The following is a 19,058-nucleotide window of genomic DNA, read 5'->3' on the forward strand; positions in this document are numbered from 1 at the left end:
AACTGTTTCCAGCAACACTTTTGTATCGACTTTAAACAATAAAGTGTAAAAGTGACTCTGGTCTGCGTGGACTCTGATTCGGATCAGAACCTCAAACTCCAGCTTCAGTGAGGGCACAGGCGTCTGCGTTCACTCACGTTGCCATGGAAACCAGCTCATGTCCTACAGATGCTCGTTTCCTGTCATGTGACAACCAGCCCTGAGGAACGCCTCGTCTGATTGGTTCATTTACACCATAAACCAAAGCCCGCAGCAGCATGTCGCCGGTTCGATTCCCCGTGTGTAACAGAAGACGCTACACGCTGGTTTCTTCATATTGCACTTTATTCAGCTCTGAGGCAAAACTTGGCGGAGACCTGGTGGATTCACAGATCTTATTGCTTCATCCAGAGTGTCTGAACGGACGTCGGAGCAGACGCTCCACACAAACAGCACAGACGAGGAGGGAAACAGGAACACGTCACAGCGGACAGAGGGAGGACTTCCTGTCTGCGTTCACCTGCGCAGATGTTAATGCTACGGCAGGCGGCGCCCCCTGCTGGCACTAAACTGCAGGCGTGATCTGGTTCTGCACAGAAACGAGCAGGACCAGAAGATCCAAACCTCAGAACGGATTCCGTCGTGGTTCAGCCAATAAGAGCGAGGGAGACGAGGATAACAGGAAGTCTGATCCTCCCAGATCTTGGGAAATGTCTCCAATCCTCCTGTGGATTCTGTTGCTGCAGGCTGATCCTGAATGCTGCAGGGCATCTGTGGAGGTGTGGGAGGGGCTTAAGTGCTCTTATTGTGAAAGTGTCCCACTCCTCTCACCAACACCTCCATCAGCAGCTCTTCATTTCTGCTGGGGGGGGTCACTGCAGCCGTTTCCTCTGATGAGGTTCAGACTCCAGCAGCTCCGGATCAACAGAGGTGATGTGAGGATCGGCCAGCAGAGGGCGCCGGATCGGCCAGCAGAGGGCGCCGGATCGGCCAGCAGAGGGCGCCGGCTCCCTGGAGGTGTAAGGATGGGGTGGGGGTGGTGGGGGTTTTGGGGGGTTCCCTAATGGTCCAGGATGCGCAGGTTCCCGGAGACGATCTTGTTTTCCAGCATGGAGCCGGCTGGAATGTCGATCCGATCTCCGTGGTTGGCGATGATGATGACGGTGCCCTGAGGACGAAGGCCGGCGGTTAAAGATGTTTCCGGGACCGCTGCGGAGCATTCCGGAGAACCCGCCTTACCTTCAGCGACACGTTCTTCCCGAAGGTGACGTCTCCGGACACCGTCAGGTGGTCCAGCTCCAGGATGTCGGGGATGCTCTCCAGACGGGTCAGGTACTCCTGGACCTGAGCGACACAGACCCGGTTAACAGAACAGACGGTTACCGTGAGAGGCTCCGCCTTCTTTTTAAGACGCACAGCTGAACCAACCAAAGTTCTGTTTCAGTTCTGCTGCTAAAGTCCCAGATGAGAATTTTTAAAGAATGATTTTACTCAAAGAGTTTTGAGGAGCAGATGATCCACGTCTGCATCTCTACGGAAAGTTTTAGGTTTTGGATAAAAACTGTATTTCTAACTCAAAGAACAGTTTGGAAACGGATCAGAAGATGATCAGAGTTTATTCATTCAATATTATTATTTCAGTTTTTATTTTACTTTTTTATTAGCTAACATACTATTTTTTTTTAGTGACTTAGCTTGACTTTTTTTTAAATTATCTATTTTTTTTCTAAATGACTGAAATTCTAAATTTAGATAATTAAATGTAAAACTGTTTTTGTAGGAAATCACATGTTTTAGGAGCAAAAAATGAAGCTCTACTAACAGACTCTTCTATGTTTCGTCCTGGTTGCCATGGTTACTATGATGGTTGTTTTTTTTTTAAACAGGTTGCCATGGTTGGTGTTTCCGGCTGGTTGCCGTGGTTACCTTGGTGAAGGAGCTGCCCAGCTTGACGTGCGGCGTGGTGGGGAACTCCCTCTTGGGGCTCATGGTGAGCGAGCCGGCCTCCAGGCTGTACAGGTTGGACATGACCAGCAGAAGGTCGGACGTGGTCTTCACCGGCAGGAAGCGGCTGCGGGGAACGTTGATCCCCATGGCGTTGTCGAAGCATTTGATGGCGGCGCCCACCGCCGTCTCCAGCTGGATGACGTTCTGCCCGCCGTCCAGCGTCTGAGGAAGAGGAGGGTGTAAGTCAGTCAGTGATTCTAAAGTTTGATTTTAGGAGCTGAACATCACTGATGAAGAAGAGAAGAAACCGTGGATCATTCTGGAGACGTTTCCTAAAGTCACTTCCTGAATGGTTCTCCTCCAGGTTCTTCTTCCTGAAGAACCTGGAGGAGAACGTCAGTTACTGTGAAGCTCGTCTGAGCGGCAGGACGACCTTCATCACCTCCAGATTCACGGTTCCTGTTCCCTCCTAAAGCTGCTCCCGTCTCATCGTTTCTATCATCTCTGGGAGTTTTTCTGCAGGAATGTGCAGACAGGATCTAAAAATAGTCATTCGTTAATCTGGGTTTAGAATTTGGATGAAAAGACGCCGTCATCGCCGCGGTTCGACTTCAGGACGTTCAAACGGCTCAGACCGGCGCGGGCGCATTCTTTACTGCTCCCGATTCTCCGGATTCCTGCTGCATTCATGAGCGCCGACAACAGGAACGCTTTGATCCAGTCAGAGTTTATGCTCAGAAAATCCCAGAAATGAGGAATTCTGGGATAAAAGAGCGTTTCCACTCCCTCCTGAAGGTCAAAGGTCACGGTCTGCTCCGGGTTTCCTCTCTCTAAAATAACGTGAGGTCTACCTGAGAAGGTGGCGTTCTGAGCCCCTCCCCCTCACCTTGGGGTTGACGATGATCTCCATGTCCATGGCGGCCTTCTCCTGCAGCCTCTTGATGGCGGGCAGAGAGATCCACAGGTTGTTGGTGTTGAAGATCTTGAACTTGGACACGGACTTGAACTCGTCCACGTGCGCTTTGGGCACCTGAGCGATCTCCAGCAGCCGCAGCTTCCCGTCGTAGGTGATCAGCGTTCCTCCCTGCAGAAGAGCAGCGGGACGCTGTCACGCCGCCGGAGGACCCGCCCCCTCGCCCCCCTCGCCCCCTGACTTCTTACCTTGACGTCAGCGCGCGTTTTGTCCGTGACCTCCATGACGAACTCGCAGCGCTTGCCGTTGGGCTGGCTCACCAGGTGGTGCAGGATGTGCAGGTCCACGGTGGCGCCCAGGTTGTCGATGTTGGACACGAAGATGTACTCTTTGCCCTGAGCGATCAGCTGATCCAGCAGCCCCGAGTTGTAGAAGCTGGCGTAGATGTCGCCGTGGCCGGGCGGGTACCAGGCCTCGGCGTTCTGCCCGCTCATGCTCAGGCTGGAGGCCACGGGGAGGAGCGACTCTTTGTTGATGCGGGGGTACCTGAGGAGGGGGCGGAGCTTGGTCAAGCCTCCATTCTGGGGTTTCTGTTACACATCAGCCGCTTCGCTTATCAAAAGAAGAAAACTGGGATTCAAGCCGTTAACGCTGAAGCTTTAGACATCTCAGACTGAAACTCTTCAACCGTTTAATCCACGTGTCAAAGTCACGGCCCAGGGGCCGGATCCGGCCCTCCAGGTGGTTCGATCCGGCCCTCCAGATCATTTTATTTTATTGTTACTAATGACCTGATGTTATCTTGTTCTTATTTCTAACTCGTATCATTTTGACAAAATATATTTTTATTCAGAGTAAAATATTAAAGTTGTTTAAGGTTTAAGTTGATTTATTCTGGAAGAATATTCCTGACTTTTTATTATTCATGATTAGGTTAAAAAGTTACAGTTTTAAAGTTTTTAAATTGTCATTCTGCAGCTTTTTGAACTATTTTGGTATTTACTAAGATTTTTAGGATATTTTCAGGTCTAGCTCATATTTCAGCTACATGTTAGCTGTTTTAGCTAATTTAGGCTTTTTTCAGTTTAGCTAATATTTTAGTCGGCTATCAGCTTCAGCGTTTTCAGCAGCCAAATTCAGCCTCAGCATTCACACTAGCATCATAATGTTATAAAAGTTTTAAAACTGTAGTTTTAGAGAGTTCGGTACGTGTTTATTGTGTTCGGCCTGCGACTTAAAGTGTGTTTTGGATGTTGGCCTCTTGTGTGATGGAGTTCTCCTGTTTTCCGCTGTAGTTTTCAAGTGGAAAAGACCAACATGGAAACACTTTCTCCCAGTCAGAATCAGGATTCACGTTTATATCGTAAATGGCTTCTGATGCTTCACAAAAACTAAATTACTCACAAGACTCAAAGGTAAATTCTCCTGAACTGCAGACAGAAGAAGACACACGGTCATTAGGATCCACCGTCGGAGTCTTTTCTGTCCGATTTTTTTACAAACTCAAACTGGATCAGAACCAACATTCTGTCAGTACAAACATGGTTTGCTCGTACATGTCTGGGGGAGGAGCTGTCTTTGGGGGAGTGGTGATGGCGAACAGCGGTCTGAAATGCCGGCCTGAGGGGCGGAGTCTAAAGAGACCATGACTGGGAATGAGAAAATACACTCCAGCTCTCAGCAACGGCAATAGCCCCGCCCACAACTCAGACGTGAATTCCTGTTGAACTCCTGCTGCTCTGCAGAAACTATGTCCTAGTGTCTGGGAACGATTGAACTCATCCTAGCTCCGCCTCCATTTCTCTGCTTTAAAGCGGACACAGAAGTTCTGTGAGGCGACCCGCAGACGCGACGGCGCCTGACATCACACAGAAGCAGGACTTTCTCCGAGTTACCCAGAAGGTTCAAGAACTGAAGAAAAACCGTATTAAAGTTTAAACCAGAGAAACAGAACAGTTCAGGTGGACGGTTAAAATAAAGTTTAAAGGTGAATGTGGGAGTTCTGGTTCTGAAACGAGGGAAGTTTGCTGCCTCCACTGAACTGCAGCCGGCGTCCCTCCAGGCTGAAGGTCCGATGGTTTCCTTCAAGGGACGTTTGTAGAGTTTCAGATCATAAAGACAGTTCTGTCCTCCAGGATCAGAAAGTTCCTCTGAACATGAAGTTAGTGAGGCTCTCAGAACCTGATGAAGCGGGTTGTTCCAACCAGAACCAAGTCCAGCAGAACTGGACTCTGACTAGACAACTGAAGCAAAGCGGTTTATCCCACAGCACACAAACGCACCACAACAATAGGCTGAGAGTGTAAATCAAGTTCTCTCACATCCTGGAGTTCAGTGACGTCTGTTTGCTCGCAGGTTCAGATCCGTGTGCGTGTGTGTACGTGCACGTGTGTGTGCTCACCTGCTCTGGTTGAAGGTGTGTATCTTGACCCGGTGGTGTGTGTACTTCTGCAGGATCTTCTTTGTGTCTTCGTCGGTGTTGAAGGAGTTCATGAGGACCAGCGGCACGTCCGTGTTGTACGTCTTGTTCAGGTGCTGCAGACAGAAACCACAAACGTTGAGAAGGCGCCGCCGAAACCACCAGCAGAACCTGCAGCTTCACTTCTCTATGGTGAAGCATGGCGGTGGCAGCATCATAATGTGGGATAACGTGGAGGTCTTTGGAATGAACCCTATCATGAAGCTCCTGCCGCAGCCTTTTATGGGAGGAGCATCAGGAGCAAAACGCTTTGAGACATTTGGAGGGGATTAGATCTTTATCCGGTCGGATCTGCTGAACTCAAAACGCTGCCAGAATTGAATGAAAATAGATTTGAAGTTTTTTCAAAGTTTTCCTTCGGAACTGATCTTGTCTTTCATGTTTACCAGAGAAGACTTCTTGTTTTTACTGGAGGGAAACTAAAGAGACTGGGATTTTGGAGTGAAGCTCATCATGGCGGTAAAGAGCAGCAGGACGGGCGTGTCCGGCGGCAAACGCATCACAGAGCCGCAGGTCCTGCACTTCCACTCCTCATCTTCATCCTGCCGTAAGCAAACAAGAGCTCAGGATGTTTGTCCTTCGGCCCGCCGCGGCGGGTCAGAAGAACCAACGACAGAATCCTGACGGATCAATCTGATCCACCACACAGATTCCAGGTGGAAGAAAAAGCTCTGGAAACTCTTTAAGGTTATTTTTGCAGGTTGAATGTGAATTATCACTGTCCTCGTCTGCATGGAGTCCGTTTCCATGGAAACACTTCACTTCTGGTTTTCTAGCGGCGCCGGATACGAATCCGACCGTCAGAAAAAGGATCTGCTGGTTTGTTTCTTCCTCTTTGTAACGAAGGATTCCTGCTTCCGTCATGTGTAACCGCAGTCTGACCGGACCGTCAGCACAGCTCAGTTCTGGGGGAGGAGCCAGCAGGAACGCCGCCTCCTCATCAGGCTGCGTTTCCATAGAAACCAGGTGATGAAAAGAGAAACTGAAACTTCACGGATCAACCTGAGGAGCTCCAAACGAAGGAAACATGAAGCCGTTTCCATCCGACATGACCTGAAGCTCATGAAGCTTCATGGCGTTCTGCTGAATTCTGATCTCCGTGGAAACAGGAAGTAAAGCTGCAGAGGAACGAGGAGCAGCCGGAGGAACCATCAAACTCCTGATAGACCTCTGAGATCAACTTCAGCAGAACGTTTTCAGATTTCCTCACAAACATCTTCTGACCCCTGGAATCATCAGAGGTTTCTTCTGGACGCTCTGAAGACGACTCTGGACGACTTGAGGATTCTCGTCTCCACCATCTTCCTCCATAATAACAAACATGGAAATCCGTTTGTTCCTTCATCAGAATGAAACACGAGGGAACAAACATTTTGCCCCGCCCCTTTTCCCATCCTCAGGTTTCTCGTTTTGTTTCAGTCACTTCTAGTTTTTAAACGACAGTGAATATCTTTAATGGATTTATCAGCAACAATGAAATTAAAATGTTTCAATAGAACTATTTAAATCATTTACTTCTTTTAAATGTTCATTACGTCTCGCTTTTGTTTCCAAGAATCTTCAACAAAGAACATTAAGAGAAAAGTGGGTTTTAGACTGAAAGGTCTCATATAGATCCTCAAAATAAATGTTTTTATCATCCATCAGTTTAGACTGACGGACAAACGTTTGAATTCTTTCAGCTTCAGGGATGAAAACATCCTCAGGAGTTTCTGCTTTCTGGAGAATTTAGGTTTGATACTTTCAAAATAAAAGCACAAGCCAGAGTTGGAGCCTCTCAGCCCCAAACATGGGGGGTGGGGGGAGGGGGGTTTGCCCAACAGGGGCTGGTCTGTTGGACGATTTATTTTCATCTTTTCTCAATAGAGCGATTCAGCCTGAAGGTAATCAGAGCAGAAACTGCTGCTGTCGGAGAGGCGGAGCCAACACCACCCCTCCCCCCAGAACACTGTGGAGGTTCTGGTCCGAGAACAGAGTGTCCAGAATCGGCTCTGATCCAGAAACAGTTTGTTGATTCTGAACAGATTTTCACAGAATCAGTGAACAAAGCTGGAAATTCCCACAAATAAATCGAGCAGTGAAGCAGCTTAGTGTCTCCAAGGTAACAGCTGATTGGTTCAGACAGACGCACCTCCACCTGCAGATGCTGACAACGTCCTGGGTCAGGAGGTGATCCGGATCTGCAGCCCATAGATCTGCAGTCCATAGATCTGCAGCCCATAGATCTGCAGCCCATAGATCTGCAGCCCATAGATCTGCAGCCCATAGATCTGCAGCCCATAAATCTACAGTCCATAGATCTACAGCCCATAGATCTGCAGTCCATAGATCTACAGTCCATAGATCTACAGCCCATAGATCTACAGTCCATAGATCTGCAGCCCATAGATCTACAGTCCATAGATCTGCAGCCCATAGATCTACAGCCCATAGATCTGCAGCCCATAGATCAGCAGGAGCTTCATTTTTCAGCTCCATTTTGAGCACACTGCCGTCTCTGTGCCCCCCCCTCAGTCCTCCTGAGAGCGTTCACCCACCAACAGATCCCCTTTCACTGAACAACCCCCTAGTTTACAAACTTGTGACAGAGAAAAGCCTGAAGAACCAGAAGCGTTTCGTCTTCATCCTCAGAAACGATCTGGTCAAAGCTGAATTTATTTTATTTACCTGCAGGAACATTTAAGGTCTCCAGACTGACTAACCTCCAGACCTGAGGACGTTTCTTAAACATTTCCTTCATGTTTTTAAGGTTTTTGAATGAAAGTCAGTGAACCGTGTTCTGCGTCCTGATTGGCTGTTTGTCCATCAGTGTCGCGGCTCCTGAACGTGTTTTCTGAATCTACATGAATCTTCATCACGATCACATCTTTGATTTCATTCCATAAACTTGTTTTTCTGTGAAGATTTAAGATTCTAACCAGAAACGTCTGAAAATGTTCGTGTAGAAAGTGTGTTTTACTGCCTTAAATATTTATTTACAGAATGTAATCCCTCTGAAAGGTGAAGGAAAGGAAATTACTTTGGAATGTTTGAGTATTAAAGCATCCACACTAATCCTCTAATTATGTGTTTCATTGTTTTGTCAGTTTTCAGCCTCTAAATGTCAGAATTTAAGGAAGTTTCTGAACAATAATGCAGAAATCAAACAGTCACTGAGACATCATTTTAGATGGAAAATAAAGTCAGTAGAAGTTTTTTAGTCTTTCTTATTTTTGTTTTTCACAGATTTTTTTTAACCCTCTTACAATGTTTTGGATATAATAAAATAATTCATCACCATAGCAACAAACAGCATCAGTATGTTCAGGTTAAAACGGCTCTAAAACCAGATCAGTGTGAAGTTTAGCCGTTACTGAAGTCTGTTTACAGCCAATCAAAGGGATCAAGAGCGCTTCAGAAAACTCATATTTAAGGCATTGTGGGAAATGAAGGCAAATCAAACTACAGCATTCTGATTAACATCATTTTATCTGAAGGGTTCATGTGATCCTAACAGGAGTTTCAGTCTGAACCATCTTGATCATCTTCTATAAACTGTAAAGTGTGTCTGAACAACACAATAAATACAACTTTAGAGAAATGTTCGGATCTGAAGCCAAAAACTGTTTTTATTCCTTGGATGGATTTGAAGCGTGTGTGGAGAGCGGTGCATGCTGGGATACCTCGATCTGCTGCACGGTCAGGTCCAGGAAGGTGTTCTCGTTGCGGACGCTGATCAGGCTCTTGGGGCCCTTGCAGCCCATGCTGGTGCCCAGACCGCCGTTCAGCTTCACCACCACCAGCTTGTTCAGGCTGTCAGCCACGTTGTCCGGCAGGCCGCGCGCCGCGATGCGCTCGTAGGGCTGGATCTGGGGGAGGGGCAGAGCGGACGGTCAACTCCATTCAGAGGAGCAAAGCCTGCTGCAGATCTGCTGCTTTTCTACACGGGGGTTTTAGCAGCACTGGTGATGGGGGGTCGGGAACAGCTGAGGGAACACGAACGCATCGCAGATCATCCTGTTCTGCATCGTCTCACGCCTGAAGGAACGGCGGCGAGAAAACCAGAACAGCTGATTTTACTGGTTCTTCAGGAAAGACGACTGAAGTTCTGGTTCCTCCAGATCTCATCCTCTGACCCCCAGAGGAAATCTTTACAACACAAAAGTCTTTTGTGGCTCCAAGTTCAAGTTCTTCATTCTCTAAACAATTCCAAGTCAGCAGAGATGACTTTAACCTGAAAGAGTCGGAGGAGCCGAACGTTCCACACAGAAACGCTGAAAGTCTGAAGGCAGTTAGAGGAGCTGAAAACCTGCTGAGGAACATCTGAGAGGAGGAGATACTCCCAGGAAAACCTGCTCCTCCTCGCCGCCGTTTGAGAGGAACAAGGCTCGGTCACACCTGCATGGCGCCGTCGGGTCACCTGAGAGCCTCGCATGTCGGAGCCGTTCTGACCAGAGAGTTTGAGAGCAGGCTGACGAACTCGATGACACGTCCGAGACACCGGAGGTCACGAGAAGATCAACATCTACTGAACTCTAGAACTACACTTTAAAACTGTAACTTTTTAGCATAATTATGAATAATAAAAAGTCAGGAATATTATTCCAGAATAAATCAACTTAAACCTTAAATAACTTTAATATTTTACTCTCCTTAAAAATATATTTAGTCAAAATTATACAAGTTAGAAATGAGCACAAGATAACATCGGGTCATTAATAACAATAAAATAAAATGATCTGGAGGGCTGGATAGAATTACCTGGAGGGCCGGATCCGACTTTGGCCCAAACTGAATTCTTCCTTCATTTATTTATCCCTCCAAACAGAAAGTTACGAAAAAGTAATGTCTAATATTTATCACTTTCATTCGATGACGTCATCAGTATCAGCGGTACGCTAGCGTTAGGGCGGAGCTTCCAGTGCTTGAATATCCATAACAACAGCGGTTTATAACTTTAAAAAAGTCACGCTCCAACAAAAGTCATTAATTACATTTGAATGTAAACGTGGAGAAACGTCTTCTCAGCGCGACGCGGTTTAGCCTCACGGGGGAAAACCTAATATCCGCTTGGAGAGTCGGATCTAAGAAATGAAATATCCCGAACACACGTGCACTAAAACTCCATCAACTGGAGCATGGAGGGATCGGGCCTATTAGATCGGGGTGGGCAAACTACGGCCCGCGGGCCGGATCCGGCCCGGTAAACTATTTAATCTGGCCCACCAAACTGGAATAGAAATGCTTTTGATTAATGTTTATTATTATTATTAATTAATGATTATTAATGTTTATTATTATTATTATTAATTAATGATTATTAATGTTTATTATTATTATTATTAATTAATGATTATTAACGTTTATTATTATTATTATTATTAATTAATGATTATTAACGTTTATTATTATTATTATTATTAATTAATGATTATTAACGTTTATTTTCCTTAGCTTTATGTGTCCCACAAATAAATTCACCTTCATTCAATCACAGCCAGTGATCCTGCATTCATGTCATGTCTGAACATTTGTTGTTTTTCTGTTTTTATTTGTGGTTTCCATGTCAGACGGTCATTTTTCTGATTATTCCAGCACCACATGAACGCAGCGTCGTCCTGAGTTTCAGATTTTCCCTGAAGGACATCAACCCATCGGTGAAAATGACTAAATTACAACAAAAACCAGACTTTTGAAATAAAAAACTCCAAAATGTCATTTTAATCAGGTCTAAGGAGCATTTTTGTGTTATTTCATGAGGTGAATCACCAAAACACCCTGATATCTGCTGGACCCTTCTGTCAGAACCCTTTGTGGGTTTGCCCATCCCTGCTCTAGATGCTGCTGTTTCTGTCGTTTCCTTCTCAAACATCAACGTGCTTTTGTAAAAACACGTCACAGCTTTTGTCCTGGAAGGTTTTAGCAGGCAGCCATGCGTGGAGACCAAACCCTCCGACCTCACCTGCTCAGGTAAAAGACCTGACTGACGGTAAGAGAAGAGCTGGACTTTCCAGAGTCTGAGAAGAGTTCAGAGGGTCACGTGACCCTCAGACTCCTGGACGGCTGGCAGAGCGGAGCGTCAGCGTTCCGATTACTGGAAACGTCAAAAACTTCTCATCCGTCAGGATTAAGATCAAAGGAACCCGGGATAAACCGCAGGCAAACGATGATAATCTCCCAGATTACAGAATTAGGATGAGATAAAAACAGAGTATTTAATAAATCGATTTAATTGGTAGATTTTTATAGATTACATTTTTAAAACAATGTATTTTACTGTTTATATGTAGAAATTTGGTTATTTTAGACTAATTCTCTAAAAATGTGACGTTTTAAAGGGAAAAATCTGTAAATTCGATGAGAAAAAACACAAACGTTCTTAAAAAATGTGATAATTGACTATTATTGATAAACTAAGAGACTCACGGAACTGTCAGATTACTGAGAGTAATCCGAGTGTGGAGACTGAACGCCTTCACTCCAGACGCCTAGAACCATGTTGATGTTCACTCCAGACCATCATCTGGATTGAAGGCGTTCAGTCTCCACACTCAGGTTACCGTTCTTTTCTCGCAGGTTGGGCCGGCGGCGCCGTGTCATTCAGCCGCTCTGAGGCCGTCGTTCCGGATCCAGAAGAATCCTCCTCAGACAAAGAGGTTCCTGCTCAGTGAACCCGCTCCGATTGGTCGGAACGCCCCACAGATCCTCCGAACCAGCAGAAGAAAAGCCTCCAAAGCTGAGACCTCTGACGTGTCCCCGCCCCTCTTCTGCCCGTCTGAGCATTAAGCTGCAGGTATTCATGCTCTGAACACTGCAGCCATTCAGGTCATAAAGCTGCACTTTTCATTTCCGCAGAGGAAAGCCAAACTCACCGAGTCTTCGGGGGGCCTCTGGATCTTCACCCACTCCACAGACGGGCCCTTCACCTGCAGGAATCTCTGGAAGAGGTTGGCGAAGCCCTCCAGGTTCTTCTTGGCCACCTGAGAGAGTCACATTCACATGGACAGAGGAGGTCAGGAGGTCAAAGAAACGCTGCGGACTGAAGACAGAAATCTGCTGCAGCTTCAAACTTTATGTTCCTCAGAAAAGTGAAGGAAAGCTAAACTAGATCTGCACTTTAGATGTGAAGCAGAAACACCAACAGAGACGCAGAAACGTTTGGTTTCTGGTCTGAGGAGTAAAGATCTGAGCTGGATCGACTCCACAGAGATGGAGGAGCTGGACTCCTCCCCTCCTCATTTCTTTCAGCCATTTTTGTTTGGGGTCAATATTATTTGAAACCCAAATAAAACAAATTGAGAAAAATGTTACTGTTTGGCCAAAAAGAATGTAAAATGTCCTAAACTTTTGCCATTCTGAAATAAAAGTAACTATTTTCAGCTTCAAATGTTTTTTAGGTTTCAAACTCAAATTTCACTTTCAAAACTTTTTTTTAGTTTAAACTCTTTTGTTATTTTTTTAATCTCAAAATTTCAGTTTCAAAACTTCTTTTTTACATTTCAGGAATGTGCAGGACTGTGTAAAAGATGTTCATATTAAAAAAATGTTTGGAGACTGAAATTTTAAGTTTTGAAAATGGGAAAAAAAAGTTTTGAAACGGAAATTTTCAGATTTGAAACCTAAAAAAACAAAACATTTGAGGCTAAAAATAGTTAAGTTTATTTTAGAATAGTTTTGGAAATGTTTATTTTTTTTGGCCAAACATTAACATTTTTTTCAATTTGTTTTATTTGGGTTTCAAATAATATAAGCCCCAATTTAGCTCCATATGTTTGAGGCCACAAATGCAGATGAATCATAAAATAGTTTCTCTCTAATTGATGGAAATGTCCAAATGTTGATTTGGTGGAAAAGACTGGAAGATGTTCAAGGAATAAATGAAAAACTTCTAATGACTGAACAGCAGTTTCTAAAATGAGGAACTTTTGTGCCCAAAACTGTCCAGAGGAAGAGGAAACGCTCGAACTAAAGAGCTTTTTGTTTCAAAATAAAAGTCAAATGTGTGACAGAAGTCATTTCCATAGATGAAGGAAGACTTCTGGGTGTGAGTCCTGTGGACTTTCAGGAGAGTTATGAAATAATCCGATGACTTGGTGGGACTTCTGTCCGCCTCGTTCGTCATGGTTTTGGGAACCTCCTGAGCGTTTCCCAACATCCCTCTGACGCCATCTTCTCAGAAATGACTACCAGATGCAGTGAGGGACAGAGACGGGGGAAGGGGGCGGGGCCCACCTCTTTGTCGGCCCCCGACGCCGTGCCCAGCAGCTTCTGCAGCTCGGCGTACATGGAGCCCTCCAGCTGCTGCCGCATCATCTCCTGGAACTGAGCCATCCCTCTGTGGGCCGATTCCTCGCCGAGACCTGGGGGCAGGGGGGGCAGAAGTTTATGCGGATCAAAGGTTGGAGGCTCAGATATGGACTTCGGAAGGCCTTTTTCATCTGATCTCTGGGCTGAAGCCACGCCCACCTCCAGCTTTAGACGGGATTTCCCGCAGACTCAGCAGATTTACAGAATAGAAAAGATTCTTAAAGCTTGAAAATGTGAGAATAGCAGCAAAAGTCGCATCATTTGACCTCCTGGATATCAGATTTACACCATCATATAATCAGATTGACACTCTTCCTTTTCTCTCCGACTCTTTTCCTTCACATCCGTGTTTAATAAAGAGCAGAGGAGACGCCGAGTTTCATAAACCCAGACGAAGCTGAGGCGCGGCGAACGCCAACCAGATCAAACCAAACCTTCAGAACCAAACACAAACGTCCAGATTTGATTTAAAGAAATCTGAGTGTAGATCAAACCTGCTATCCAGGCCTCTATGGGACTACAGTACAGCTGTAATCTGATTACTATGTTTTCTCTCTCTTCTCCTGATCGTATCTTCAGCTTGATGATTCACCAGCTTATCTGAGAACGGCTCATAAAACTGAGAACATTTTAACCTCTAGGAGGAAAACGTTCTGTTTAAACTCCTTAAGAACAGGAGACAATCCCGGCAGCAGTAACCCACAAACATTCCTGAATTACTCAGGAAAAGTGCGCCGACAGACGGCGAGACGGAGAGAACTCTGGAAACCTCTGGAACAGAGAGCGCTACTGCGGCCTTATGGGTAAATACAAGCGTCAAACATGTCCGAGGATCGCTGGTGACCCTCTGTCATCATCAGGTCGTAGACCGCTCTGATGATTTTCTACGGGCGTGCTGCGGGTGAGGCGTGTCACACGGAAGTATGAGCGCTGGTGTTTGTGTCACCAGAGGAGAATGAGGCTGTGGTTAGAGTCTGGTTTCTGAATCTGAAATTGTTTCCACTGAAAGTTGGCCGATAACACAGATCTACAAATACCAGAACGGCTTGTGCTGCATCACATGACAAATATGTCTGTTTATTACACAACAACAGTGTGAACAACCCGATCAAAAGCTCAGACCTTTATAAAAAAGAGTCGACTTTCTCCACATTAGCATTAGCTTTAGCTTAGCATTAGTCTGCGCTTCAGTCAGCTGGTTCCGACCAGGAGCCTCCAGTCTAAACATGGCGGACATATGCGAAGAAGACGTTCCAGTTTCTAAATCTGAGCGTTCCTTAGTGAACAATTATATGAACCATTGACTGTATGTGAGAACTGGAACGAGTGAGTGTTACATCATCCATCTGGCTCCAATAAAATAAAGTCGACATTTTTTTGCATAACGGCCGCCGCCATGTTGGAGCCAGACGGCGTCGATAAGCAATGATTGGTCTGAGTCGTTTCTATGGCAACCACTCTGACCAATCAGGAGTTCTTGGACATGGATTTGGGAGAATCTGTCAATCAAATCTTGGACATGGAACCGCCCACTTTTATTGAGGAATCTGATCAATCTGTTGATAACAGAAAAAATGATCATGAAAAAAATCAAAAGATCAAGATGTACAAATGTATCAGTAGAACGTTCTGTCTCTGTGGAAGTCTGTGGGATTCTGGCTTCTTGGAGCCACTTCCTGTTTGGAACGGCGGGGAGGGCTCACTCTGTCCAGTCTCTTTATACAGTCAGTAGTATGAACACACAGTTCCAGTCAGCTGTGTGTAATCCTGTCCTCATTCATCCAAACGTGTTCATGAAAGATTATGCAAACATCCAGAAGCAGCCAATCAGGAGACGGATCCCAGGAGAGAACCAGAAGTGTTTACCTGCTGACGCTGAGATCTGCTGACAGACTGAGACTCGACAATGATCTTTTCTTAAAGAACCGGTCTGACTGGAACCAATACCAAATCTGTCCTGAAGACGCAGACAGACCGGTCGGAGATTCTGAATGGGAGGGGGTCCTGTACAGGTGAGCCTCAGGGGGCGGAGCATCAGTAATGTGACGTTTAAAGACCCACTTCTCCTGATGATGGAGGACTTTTATCAGAACATTAAGATTTAAACTGTTGGAGTATTTCTTTATTCAAATTGTTGTGAATCAAAATCAGAAAGAAACTAGTTTGAAAATGATTGTATTTATGAGGTAGAAAATGGGCGGGGCCACAAGCTTCTGGCTCCGCCCCATTTGGATGAATCCACCTGCAGTCAACGATCATCATGAAAAGACGTTTTTATAATCGATGAAAACGTGATAACTGCGTCTGTAAATCCTAACTTTGGCGTGAAACTCTCGGCTCTGTGACGGCGTCAGCTCTGAGCTCCACCAGAAAGGGGAGGAGCTCCGGACTCATTCCTGCATAGTCTTTATAACCTGCTGACTGGTAATAACAATAAACGGAGTACAAATGTGTGTCATCTTTGTGAGTCATGGTCGTGACGTTTATCACTTTGATTTTGATCTCAATCGTCTCACAGAGGAAACATGTCTGGAGTCTCGGTTCTACAAACATTCAACATGCTCCTCTTGTTGTTTTATTTCCATAAATAATGACACGTGTTTGAGTTTATAACCAGGATATTCCAGCAGCTGGCGGTCCAGATAAACCCGATCCAATCAGCTGTTACTACTTAAGGTGTTTTCGATGGTGAAAGCTGAGCGTCATCTGAGGGAATCTGGTTTGAACAGAGATAAGATCCGACTCCACATGTGAGTTCAATGAAGCAAATCAATTCAGGTCTGCTTTCAAATCCTTCTTAGACGATGATGAAGTCGCTTTTAGACTAAATCAGGACATAGTTTCTGCAGAGCGGCAGAGGTTCAGTAGAAATTCACCTCCGAGTTCTGGGTGGGATGTAGAGTAACCCCACCTCCACTTCCCATCACCCATCTGTTTACAGCCCCTCCCACTAGTTTACAGCCCCTCCCACCCCCAAGCTAACATTAGCGGTATCAATCAATCAATCAATCAATATACTTTATTAATCCCCTGGGGGGAAATTCATTTTTCAGAGCTGCTTCAGCCCAGCCCTCCATCCTCTGACCAGCCGTCCGGTTCTGATCCAGATGACAACGATCTGAATAAAGGAATACTCAGAAATGCAGTTTTAGTCTCAAATGTCTTCATGTCCTCCATCATCAGGATAAAACCACCAGAACATTGATGGGGGCGGTCTCTAAGAGATGAACGAGAAGAATCCAGACTTGTCCGAATTTACTTTAAAGTCTCTCAAATATTTAACCCTGAAGTATGAGAGGATTACAGGTCAGACCGGAGACTTTAGAGAAACTGACAGATTAAACTAATCTGAAGAGGAAAGTCATTAAATAAAGTTTCTCATTTCATATGAAAGTTTTCACTTTAGTTATTAATTTATCAGTAAAGTAAAGATGTTTGAACCAGATTGTAGTTTAATATCTAATTTCCTTCTGCAGTCCTTTACAAACAATACATTCAATCTAAACGTTATAAAGATATTTAACAATTTAAAAGTTTTAACGAGTTTAAGAGACGATTCCAGAAGCTTAAACTGACTAAATGGAGATAAAAACGTGAAGAGTTTGAGGATAAATGTAGATCATTAACTATGATGAGCTCTGGGAGGACAGAGTGAAGTTAAATCCAGTCTGAACTCTTTTAAATCCGAACACTGACATGATCATCTCCTGAGAAGATCACTCACCTTCCACGTAAAGCTTCATGTTCAAACCCCAAATCAGACAAGAAACAGAGACCAAAGACCCAGCGGACGCGGGACGGGGTGCTGACGCTCTGCAGACGTCTGCTGAATGGGAGCAGAGCTTCCTGCTGCTTCTCAGCTGCTTCACAGCTGCTTCGGTCCAGCCCTCCATCCTCTCATCTCACCGCCTGTCAGCCTCGATCTCCCGCATCAGCTGATTACACGCGCGCCGAACCGGAACCAGAACCAGAACACACACGTATCTATGTTTACCCAATGCCATCTCTGCGTCTCCTCCGTCGGTCCTGAACCTCAGCTCACACACCCGGGAACCGAACCCGCGGCGGGACTCCGCGGGCCGTCGTGACTCTGCCGCCGCGTGCGTCCCGCCCTCCGCTTCCGGACCAAAGTCCACGAAACGATCCGAGACGCTGACCGGGGGACGGGTCCAAACGGTGAAGGAGCTTCCGGGAAGACTCTGGTGGACGTGCGTTTCCCCAGAGAACTCGGATTTACGGGCGACCCGTGAACGGCCCACGACAGAAAATGTAGCATTCGGTAAAAATGTGGAACCACCGCGAGGAGGACCGTGAAACGAGCAAAATAAACGCCCAGCAGACAAACACCCACCCTTCAAACATACATTCCCACAGTTATTTTCTTACGGAGTGACTGGATGCTGGGAGAGCAGCGAGGGTCGGCCTGGTCCTGGAGACAGCCGACAAACACGCAGCGGGGTCGGGTTACAGCCGCCCCTCACCGACGCTCCCACGCGCAGCTTCCGCTGGACATTAGCGGGCACGGAACTAAATATAGATACTATACAACCAACAACGTGTAACGGGATTCAAATACTTTAAAGTTATTCTACAATAAACAGAAATAGTTGCACAAGCGAATGAGAATCTGGAAGAGGGACAACAGCCAATCAGAATCGCTCTTCTCCTGTGACGTAGCTGTTTTGACCAATAGAATTCTGCAACGTCCTCAACAAATTTTCGGATATTTCCGTGTTTGAAGTGATTAAAATGTTTTTTAATATCAAGAAACCTTCGAAAATGTAAAAAGTCAAAAACTTTATAAACGAATTAAAATGTGAGTGGCGATATCCTGCATTACATTTGAGATTTTCTAAAAATAAATATATTTATAAATGATTTCAGAAAAACGTGATGGACCCCACAGGTCAGAGTTTATGACGTTTGTCAGCAAAGGCAGGTTGAACTAAATAAATAATATATCGTAATATGTTGTTATGAGTGTCCTAATGTTCTCTTGGATGAAGTTGATCTGTAAACATGGAGCAATGCTGCCCCCTTCTGGTCACCTGATCACACACGCGCTCGCACACTAAAACAGCTGTTTGCTTCTTTATATATTTATTACTTTAAAAGATTCAGGAGCAAACTTTTTTACTTTACCTTAGTTAAGTTAATGTGTTTTTATTTTTAATTTTACTTTTTATAAACAATATTTTTAGCGGTTTATATTTTATTAATAAATGACAAGTAAGAACTCCTGTTTGATTTACTCCAGGCTATAGACAGTTTTATTTGTATTGTATTGCCATTTCCAGTAATCACATGGTAGACACCGTCAGTGCTGCACAGAAATGCAGATAATTGAGGATTTAATGAAAAAAAGTTGAAATATGTTAAATGACACTGCAACAGTGCATGTTTTAAACAAGCAGCGCCTTAGTAATGATAAGAAAGTGGATTAAAAGTGACTCA

The 19,058-nt window shown here is 45.2% G+C and overlaps 1 protein-coding gene across 3 annotated transcripts; it reads right to left on the bottom strand.

Annotated features, from left to right (window-relative positions):
• Positions 1 to 306: 306 nt before the first annotated feature.
• On the bottom strand, positions 307 to 18,242 carry ugp2b (UDP-glucose pyrophosphorylase 2b). 3 transcript variants are annotated; one of them, XM_024297693.2, is made up of 10 exons: positions 17,991 to 18,242; positions 13,530 to 13,657; positions 12,170 to 12,277; positions 8,981 to 9,166; positions 5,241 to 5,374; positions 3,088 to 3,385; positions 2,813 to 3,010; positions 1,906 to 2,148; positions 1,219 to 1,323; positions 307 to 1,147 (listed from the first exon to the last, which is right to left on the bottom strand). In XM_024297693.2, exons 2-10 carry the CDS (start codon positions 13,626 to 13,628, stop codon positions 1,040 to 1,042), a joined length of 1,479 nt encoding a protein of 492 aa, XP_024153461.1. In that variant the 5' UTR covers positions 13,629 to 13,657; positions 17,991 to 18,242; the 3' UTR covers positions 307 to 1,039. The 3 variants fall into 3 exon arrangements, with proteins under 3 accessions (XP_024153461.1, XP_024153459.1, XP_024153458.1); XM_024297691.2 differs by lacking the exon at positions 17,991 to 18,242 and adding an exon at positions 17,599 to 17,794; XM_024297690.2 differs by lacking the exon at positions 17,991 to 18,242 and adding an exon at positions 17,329 to 17,474.
• Between the last annotated feature and the right edge of the window lie 816 nt (positions 18,243 to 19,058).

The sequence above is a fragment of the Oryzias melastigma genome, linkage group LG15 (assembly GCF_002922805.2).
Source record: "Oryzias melastigma strain HK-1 linkage group LG15, ASM292280v2, whole genome shotgun sequence".
Taxonomy (NCBI): Eukaryota; Metazoa; Chordata; class Actinopteri; order Beloniformes; family Adrianichthyidae; genus Oryzias; species Oryzias melastigma.

What these genes read in the sequence shown, in the direction of transcription:
- ugp2b (XM_024297690.2), bottom strand. An exon ending in CGTCGGGGGCCGACAAAGAG is followed by an intron (nt 12,278 to 13,529) that starts GTGGGCCCCGCC and finishes TGACTCTCTCAG; the next exon opens with GTGGCCAAGAAGAACCTGGA. An exon ending in GGAAGAACGTGTCGCTGAAG is followed by an intron (nt 1,148 to 1,218) that starts GTAAGGCGGGTT and finishes CTTCGTCCTCAG; the next exon opens with GGCACCGTCATCATCATCGC.